The sequence below is a fragment of the Polyergus mexicanus genome, unplaced genomic scaffold (genome assembly GCF_030449975.1).
Source record: "Polyergus mexicanus isolate NDT 795.1 unplaced genomic scaffold, iyPolMexi1.0 SCAF_4, whole genome shotgun sequence".
Classification (NCBI taxonomy): Eukaryota; Metazoa; Arthropoda; class Insecta; order Hymenoptera; family Formicidae; genus Polyergus; species Polyergus mexicanus.
This window is the reverse complement of record NW_027223324.1, coordinates 8925133-8935290: the sequence shown is the minus strand read 5'-3', so window position 1 is coordinate 8935290 and position 10158 is coordinate 8925133. Positions and strand designations below refer to the sequence as shown.

General features: G+C 39.0%; 1 protein-coding gene across 1 annotated transcript in view; it reads left to right on the top strand.

Annotated features, from left to right (window-relative positions):
* The window catches only part of LOC138932520 (uncharacterized), a 185957-nt gene that overhangs the window by 115777 nt on the left and 60022 nt on the right, over nt 1-10158 (top strand). The window contains exon 3 of the mRNA XM_070294432.1: nt 9763-9904. Within this exon, the coding sequence (XP_070150533.1) occupies nt 9763-9904 (142 nt within the window). The remainder of the gene's footprint in view (nt 1-9762; nt 9905-10158) is intronic.

Genomic DNA, 10158 nt, shown 5'->3' with positions numbered 1-10158 from the left:
AAAAAATAATTCGAGAGGATAATTATTTTTCGGCGCGGTGTCGCTCGCCGCTCGCCGCGTGACTCCGCTTCTCTCGCTCAGCTGATACTTCCGACGCTAAGAGACATAAACAAGTAAGCCATTTTACATTTCTATCGATTCCGGTCCTACCGCTTTCCACGCGCTCGTTGGCTCAGACATTTTAATTAATAACATAATAATTATTGCGAATTTAGCAAAATGGTATAGGACTTTTCGCTTCAGGTTGACCCGATCTATCTCCATTTTTCGTTTGGCTACTTACATGTCGGACACCCTGTATATATATATTTATATAATCGGAAAATATAAGAATTTAAGAGTTTTGATTTGAATAACAATCTTCTTGATTAACGATAAACGAAGCAAATCCTCAATTCTACATTATTGGAGAATTATTAATATAAGCGCGATGTTAATATAAACGATAAATTAATAATTAAATTAACATAATATAATAAATTAATATTATTTGTGAGTTTCTCTCGACAAAATTCTACAATACTTTGGTATTATGTGCTATATTGGTAAAAACACGAACAAGTTTAGAACCCATTTCTAAGTGTCACGGTATGTTATCTTCTCCTGAGAAATCTCCACTGATCTTCGATTCTCTCTCGCTTCCGTATTTCTGGTCTCTTCTCCGACATTGAGGATCGAATGTTTCAAAGAATGCAATCCGCCAGATTGTACTCCAATATTCTACAAATGACGTTCCCCGATTCACCGTCCTCTTCTCTTAACATCACGTAAGGTACTTTTGTATTTGTAAGATATAACACATACATATACACATATATACATGCAGAGTCTTTCCGCGAATAATAAAGGAAATTGTGATGGATATTCCTATAAAGAACGAATTTTATATTTAGATACAATCGAATTGTGTCGTTTATTTTGAAGATGCTACAACTTTAGTTTCAAAAATTTAACTACATGTATGCAAATATTTTACTAAATTACTTTTAATTAGTTATTAATTGTTTGAATTATGTACATCGTTTATTTTAAAAGTCGCATAGGTTGAATTTTTGAAGTCCCGCTAAAATTCATGCTTCAACATATCTTTGCATTTCATTAAAATTCATAAAAAAAAAGTGTATTGTCAAGATAAAGGAGTCCATTAAACTTTTATGCCGTACATATGTGTAAATGCATAAAATCAAAGCCGAATGAGAGAAGATGCAAAAAAGCGTTGTCGACACAATTTTTTGTTAATTTTCACAGCACACGCTATCATCGATCGGTGGTAATCTCTATCAGCAAAAACGAGCTTGCGCTATTGTGAAATAAAAATGTAAATTCTCTCTTTTAAAATATTATGCTGGGAAATATTTTTTGACTTACAATTAATTGACGAAAATTTTAAACATCAATTTGTCAAACACTGATCCATGATAATCTAAAGAGAGATATGAAGAGCTAAAATTGCGAGTGTTCTAAATATTTCTATGTATAAATATCTTGAAAAAATAGCATTTTTATTACAAAAGTCAAATATTAAGTAACGTCGATATAATGATAAATGTCGTTATATTCTTTAATGTAACAAAAAAAAGATACGTAAGCTAATATATATAAAATAAAGATATAAGACATTTTTAAGTGTAATGTACGTTTGAGTACTATTTTTAATTTATTTTTTTGAAAATCAAGAATTCCGCTCAATGAAGCTAACCGGGACAAAGTCGTGCTCTGACATAGTACAGCAGATAAAACAAACAGAACTATTAAAATGGAAATTTCTTTGTGCGAATGTACATACTTGCGAGAAGGGACTAACTTCCGCGCAAGATTTTCGGCACGTCGTATACTCGAGACGCGGCTCGAAAACAAGGTCAGTAGCAACGATAGTTTGACGATAGTTTAAGGATAGTTTTGGGCGAGATCACCCTCGACGCGAAACTTTTCGACGATTCGCGAACCGGATAATACCCTTTCCTCGCGTTTTCTCTCTCTCTCTCTCTCTCTTTCTGTCTTTTACCCCCCAGTCATTTTTTAAACTTTCCTCCGCCGGGAGAGCCTGAGTTTTATCCGTATGCGCGCGCGGTCGTTTGCGCAGAAATTTAAATGATTTAGCTCCCATCCCGAGAGGACACGCGAATTTTTGATGTTCCAGCAGAACTTCGCCTCGCGAGATATATCTCTCAATGCGAGAAAATGGCTGGATAATGGTGGCACAGAAACGATGCTTGATATATGCTTCACATTTAATCTGGCACGTGATTTTAAATTTAGGAATCTCAAAGTCCTCTCAAAATCATCTCAAAGAAGTCTCAATCTCTATTTACAAAGAAATACTCGTGAATTCTTCATTGATTAATTAATTAATTTATAATTTCTGAGAAAGTCTTTTAAAAAACATGAATATTTATATTTAGATATTTAAAAAAGAGATTATATATGTTAAAGTAACGATTAGAGAATTAATATTTGATTCTTTTTCTTCATGAAAAATTTGTGAAGAGAGAGAATGTTGTTTTTATATATTTTTAGAAAAGTCAACGCGAATCGACGTTATACATGAATTGTAAAAATGATAGATAAAACATGATTATATTAGCGTCTCGAGACATAAATATATATATGGCATATGAAAATGACGAAAAGGAATTGTTATAATACCAATCCTGTTGCATGCATCGAGCGCGAGTATCCTGATGCAAACGCACTCAATATCCTTGGACAACGTCACAGGGCCGCAGCTTTATAGTTTCGCGGATTGAATATCATGGAAAATCGCAACTACGTTAATTATCCGCGCGATTCATCTAATGGAATGGAAAGCCGTTTTAAGCCGTAACGCATCCCTACTTTCAAAATTCCTCATTTGTATGCAGTCGCTATTTCGCGTTACCATTCTCTCGACCGTGTCACATATCGAGATACTACCGCGGCCGTTCATCGAGAAAATGAGAAGGACAAGGAAGGGATGGGAGAGGAGATAGAGAAAGAGAGACGTGCCATTTGGGATCGCTCGAGATATTAATAAAATAAGCGTAACATTCATTAGGCTGTAGGAAAAAGTAAATAATGTTTATTTTGCATTTTCGTATTGTATTTTTAATCCGTCAAAATCTCAGTATACGCACAATGAATTTTCCAAACGTGATAAGATAATCGCGCAGGTATATCATAACTCGTTCAATATAACGCGATGTTGAATGCTGGGTCGTTCATAGTTTCGCCGAAAAATTTAAGTTAAATTATAGAAATCAAAATGTTAACAGCAATGGTATAATTCAAGCAAAATATTCTTTTAAGCTTGAAATCGCTGCGGCTGTTTTTAAACTCGTGAGCGGAAATCAGAGATTGTCTAGACTACATTAAAGCACTCGGTCGAAAAGTATCTCGCACACATACACACGGATACATGGCCCAGGTAAGGAATATAAATCAACGAGGAACAGCGTTGACATGGCGCCACCGTGTTTCTTCGGCTCCTTCTTCATTCGTTCGTTCTTTTATCGCCCGATATTTGCATGTGCTTCGCGTGCGACTCGAAGCAGCCCGTAAATAGAGCGACGACTTTTCGAGCAATCGCTACGTGGGCAGGAAGCGACCGAAAGCTCGCTCGCCTAGAGTGTAGCTCGGGGGTCGCTGCGACGGGGTCGGCCTCCTCCTCGGTTGGCAGGAAACCAACGAAAATTTCCAAACAATCTGACTAATCTGCCGCGAGCCGTGATCTTCCGCCTCATAAATCGTTACTCCACTCTGTTCTCGAGGGCCGTAAAATCCAACAACGTCACCGTGCGCGGCCTATATTATTCGCGAGCTCCCTTCGCCGGGATGCGCGATCAACGCAACGGCATGTATATTGCGGTATAATAGTATGCCATCTACATTTATGCCCACGAACAGGACGGCAATATTAGCGACGATCACATGATCGCACAGCAAAATGAGACGTTACATTAACGAGGAAACGACGAGAAATTACTGCTGCTCCTCGGTCTGGTCGATGAAACGTCAGATTTTTATTCTGTTTTAACGTCGCGCGGAATAGCGCCAGGCGAGATTACCTACCTATCTACTATCTCTAAAGTGCACAAAATTTCGCCCGTCTCAATTTTTCCGCTTCGCGAGAAGGGATGTAAAGGAATGCCGCGCGCGTTGCATCTCGCCGTCTCTCCAATCTCTCCATCGCGAGAGCGAATAGAACCAACAACATCCATTACACGTCCGTATCCATCCATTAAGCGACGAGTCTATGGACGTCGTTTTGAACGCGCTTAATGGATTCCGCGGGAAGGTTAATTCAACGAAGATGAAAGTGAATGATGGGGGAAGGAGAGGAAGATGAACATCTCTGGCGGGCGGCACCGGACACGAATTTCACAAACGTGTTATCTCTCATAACTTTTTACCGATCGCGAATTAAAGGACGAAAGATTATTTAGCCGTTTATCATTTTTATCGCGAATTTTACATAAAGATTCTGCTATAAGAATAGTTTTAATTTTAAAGCATATAAGTGTAGAATGTTAGTGGATTAGAGACATTGGATTAATATATTTAATATATATATACCGTGCGATTTCAGAATGAGAGATACGTATATACTTAAATATTGTTTCCTTTTTCTACATTTCCACTATGTTTTTTACAGATTTTACAGAATCGTCGAGTCAAGTGAATCTCTCATTAAATATAAATAACAATCGCGCTCCCGCAACAATCGCGATGCGTTTAATGTTCGTCTATCGCGATCTTACAAGACAATTGTACATTATTGTCGGCCACGGGGTTTTAACGACCGTAATCGTTGTGACGTTCATTCGTGCGCGACTTTTATCCCCGGAAACTCATCGAATAAAGATTCGAAGAGGAAGCGGCTTACAAGTTATTCAAAGTTAACGCACCATGTAACCCGGCAGTCTTGGTGGTTTGTCGGAAGACGGGTATGTTGTAAGTACATTTTAAAAGGCAGGCCCCGGGGAAAGGGGGGGGGGGGAAAGGAGATCTCTGTTTCTCGTATTAATGCCGGTGGAAGACTACGGCAATAAAAAGAATTGAATATAAAGCCGGGTGTACCATGCACAGACATTAGAACCGCGCAGGAAAGGAATTCGAATTTACGGTCAACTGTAATTATCCTGTGCCGCAATTGGAGTAGCATAGTGTTATGATATTACAAACGCTAACTCAAGCCCCGTCTCCCTGACAGCGAGAGATTAATCTCTGTTGAATGTAAAAGTAATGAAAATATTTAAACCCGTATATATCAATATAATTTTGTTCAAATTGTTTCTTTCAATTTTTTAATCATCTTTAATTTTAAGAAATTCAAATTAAAAAAATAGATAATTTTTTTGTAATCATCTGAGAAGCACATCAATAATCGCAGCAGAACAAATGGTAGGATAAAATCAAAAATAGCGGCGAATAGCTATTTAGAACGCAATTCCATTCGTCTCGCATCCCTGTTTATTTTCGCTTTAATAATGTCTCTCGCGGCCGAAAGACAAATTACCATGGCACTCGCGTTTTCCGGAAAGTACCTAGGAGTGTGTCTTTCCTGTATCGAATGAACCAAAGTTCCATGCGACGACGTAGATGAGCGACGACGTCAAGCTACTCGTGCGCGCGTACAACTGTACTCTCTCTCTCTTTCTCTCCCTCCCTTTCTTCTCCTACTCAAGTATTATACTTGCAGTCGCGGTAAGAAGTTGCGAATCAACATCTCGTTATCCGGGATTCGAAAACTTTCGCGTCTGTACTCAGCTAACTTCCGGACACCGCTTCTCCTCTCATCACTCACCTACGTTACTACTCGCACATTGCCGAGAAGAGGCTGATTGCTACGCGATCTTTTGTATAATTTCCGTCTGTCTCTCGGGGGGGATTGAAGCCTCCTCTTTCGAGGTCACGACAAAAGTAAGTAGACCAAGTTGAGAAATCCAATTGATAAAATACCGTATTGTCGGCCGGTACAAAGAAACTCGCGAGAGATACTCAACAACATCGATAACAAGGCATTGCATACCTCTTCCTTCTTTCTTTCCTGTCCCTTTCCTCTTCTTTCTTTTTCTCTCTCTGATTTTAGTACTCTGCGTTGATACCACTGCTTGATGACTTCGACAGAAAAAATGCGATGCGATGTGATAAATGAAGACGAAGAGAAGCTGAGAAGGTATTTGTTTTTCTAAAACTATAATGTTTTATTGTTAACGTTTATGAAAAATCTGACCTAAGAAAAGTAACTAAACAGCGAGAATCCTGGCCTCCAAAAATGGAGGTAACGGTATAATTGACTTATTTACAACCGACAGCATATTTAATAATTTTCATAACCATTCTCAAGAACCTCATTTTCAGATTATTAATTAATCAATGATCATTGACGAGAAAATTGTAGTTGAGACCGGTTGATTACCGTCGGTGATATCTTCGTCGTCCACAAAGTATGCCATTAAATCTCGCTCCGCGCGATTAATTTTACAGCTCAGTGTCATCAAGGGAGTCGAAAACTTCGAGAGACGCGGGTCTCCTCTTCTCCTCGTATCCTATTTCAGCGAGATCTGGTCTGGCGTAGTTTCTCTCATGCCCTTCCCTCCTCTCTCTCTCTCTCTCTCTCTCTCTCTCTCTCCTCCCTTTCCACAGGGATCTCTTAATACGCGAACGGTGTACAATTTCGAAACTTAAAGGACGAAGTCAAGAAGAGCTCCGAGCGAATTTGCCTAAGTTCCTCGACTTCGCTTCCTCGTTCGTCCCTCGAATTATTTCGAGCTTCTATCCGCCGGTATAAAAGTAATTTTGTTCCCGAGCATAGAGAGAACGAGTGAGATCGGTGCCCTGCCGAAATCGAGCCGAGCAAGGTCGAGTCGAGCCGGTCGAGATGGCGGCAGATTCGGTGGAAAAGCAACCGAGGAAAGATATGCTTTTAGTTTATTACCTCGAGGAAATTACACCGGCGAGAGAGTCTCCGGTCGGCCGGTTTTTTTTTTTTTTTTTTTTTCTTCTTACGCCAGAAGGCACCAAGCGTCGCGAAGCCGCGCCGCCCTCGTGCGCGGGACGGATTTAAAATCCGCCGCTCTCCGAAATGTGTAAGCTCCACCGCGCATTTTGAGGAATTACATTGGGTCTTATGTTCGTACTATACCGTGCTATCTCGCTCCGGTCGCGTTTCCACGATGCGTATAAAATCGCTGCGGTTTTATATTCGAGAGGATTTTATCCTTGGCAAAGTGCGGCGCGATTTCTTCCTCGGAAGAAGAGAGAATTAAACAGAGGACGTATATTAAAAATGAACTTGTGCTTATTAAAGAAACACTCGAACTTGAATGCATTATTTATTCTACACGTGTTCTCTAGAAATTATCTTTTCTTTTATATTTTAAATTTATGTTTTATTATGAAATGAATTACTTTCAATTTAGGACCGTCAATCTTCTTTCCGATTATTGGAATAACTCAACAAAACGGAATTGAAACGACTGATATAAATATTGACGGCATTCTGATAAAATATTCCTCCCTCTTGCGATCATAGTGAGTTTCTTCCGTGTCGATTTACATAAGCGTAATCTATCGCGCCGCGTCATCGGAGCTGCTACATTGCTAACTTTAAAATTTTTTTACGCGTTAGGCGGCTGTCGTAAATGTGCAAAGCGGAAAGTTTCGAAATTAAACAAGGGCTTGTGTTTGTTTGTATTTCAGCGTTTTCGTAAAACTGACAAAGGTTGTAAAAGAACTGCAATTGTTACATGTTATGGACATGGGTTTTTTTAACTCTGAGCAATGAAACATCAGTTGTTATGAGTTTCTGCATTATTCTATTAACGCTATGAATTATTGACACTAAAGAAACCTAATCTTTATCATTCTTTAGATATTTCCCGCAACGAATATATTAAATAAATATAGATTTATACGCGCATTATTAATAAGTTGTTTAATAAACCATTACTATAGGCAAAATATGTATCAATTATTTTAACATCGATTATACGATTGCAAGAGGATATTCCACATGGACACGTTAAATTGGTCAAAGTTCCCGCTATCCTCTCTAACAAGGATGAAACGAACGAAAGTTTCTAATTCACTTTAATTAACCATCACCGCGAGCCATCCGGATCGTCGATTGAGAGAGCGGCATGCCTGTTACTGTCAACGGCAATTTTCCTTAGCGTCTGAGATCGCGTGGATTATCAGAATATTGGAAGATCGACGACGTGGTCGCCGGAGATGCCTTTAATGTAGCCGGAAATTACGAAAGAGACGGCTTTTATCGGATGCGCGGCAACGAGCCAGATGCGGTGCAGCTTCGCGCGGGCGTCCCGACGCCTCTCGACGACCAAATTGAAAGCGGCCGCATCAATAATCCGCTTTTCCCTTGCGCGTTGCTCTGCGAGAGTTATCTCTAATCCCACCTCGATGAATCTAAAATCTTGATGTACTTATGACACAATTAAATTAATGTATCAAATCTAAAAATATATATTGTTCATATTTGAGAAAATGAAAGGATTTAGAATTCTAAATCAATCCATATAATTTGTGAAATATTCGATTTTAATTAGATTTGATCCTCAATTATTATAGTCAAATTTGAATAATGTAATTATATTACGTTTTCTTGTGATTAGATTTGACCTCCAAAGCGAGGCCAAAGCGAGCGACATGAGAATTAAACAGAGATTTCAGTATTGGGAGTTAATTAAATTATCGACTCTTCGTACGCCACGATATTAAATATTCATCATCTGACAAACGAAGTGAATCGATCAAAGCCACATCGGGACTCGCAAGTATCGGAATATCGGCGTGTATGCGAAATCTTGAGATCGGTGTTTGGTGATCGATACGGATGCTCGATTTCCCATAAATGTTAACGGTGAGGACCCGTTCGGCTTCGTCGTCGCATACGTGGAGAGCTAATTGGACCGCGGATGTGCCTAATCGAACCTAATGCGAGCAGCCGAGGTCATGTCTCGGGCTCCGGTAACGGGCCATGAATTATCGATAAGCCGCAAACACCCCCCGCGCCTTCCACCCCGCTATCAATGAAGTCGCACGTGGAGGATGACGATGCATGCCCCGCGAAGACAATACGACTGCTATTCTGATAGCGGCAACATGACTCTTCGAGCAACGTCAAGCTAACGTTACAGATAGAGACACGCAATAGACAGGATCTAATTAAACCTAGCAAGACCGAAATACAATATGCATGACTGCTTGGACAATCGAAAGCAACAATGATATAAACTACATCTTCCTCTATAAACTTTGGTAAATAAAAGTGTCTAGCTTAAAGTTTAGCATTTAATGTCTTGTAAGGGGGAAAAGTTGAAAATTTTACATTTACGCAACAAATAATTGATACACATTTGAATTTTATTTTATATATGATGTGGCATATCTACACCTTTACGTCTTTGATATTTCTTGTAATATTTCACTTTTTATAATTATAATTTTGATATTGAATATTTGGAAAATATATACGTATATTACAAACTCTATTATAACGATTCTCGATTTGAAAAATTGAATTCTGCGTTATTTCCGGAAATTCCATTACCTCGCAAATACAATCGAGCGTTGATTGTCTCGGAAATAATATTGGTTGCGCGCAAAATACGTTTATACGTATACAGTCGCGTGAGGTAAGCCCAAACTTCGAATGGAATTTGAGCATAGATCCTACGCTAGGCGATGACATCACGCCTCTACCCGCTACAAAAATCCTCCATTAGCAAAGCAAATACATTTCCGTATTCTTTCTGCCCACAGCCAAGATCGAACAACGAAAAGAAATCTTCAATAAGATTGAAGGATCTCATCCTCGAGAGCTCAGGCCAATACAAATGCGAAGTTTCCACTGAGGCGCCGTCCTTTGCTACCACTTATCAGACGGCCAATTTGACGGTGATTGGTAAGTATTTACCTCTATATTAATCTATATTATCTATAATAATAATATTTGGTAACCAAAAAGATTTGCCTTGCGTATCTTCAATATTAGAAATGCAACCTTAAGAAAATTAAGTGATAAAAGCCGTATATAGTCAGCCCAACTGTGCCGCTCCCAATCACCGTTAAATCTGTACGTTCCAATTGATAGTTTAATTTTTGTTACGTTCCATTGACGCAACTTTGCCTTTACATACACTACTTTCGTCTTTTATC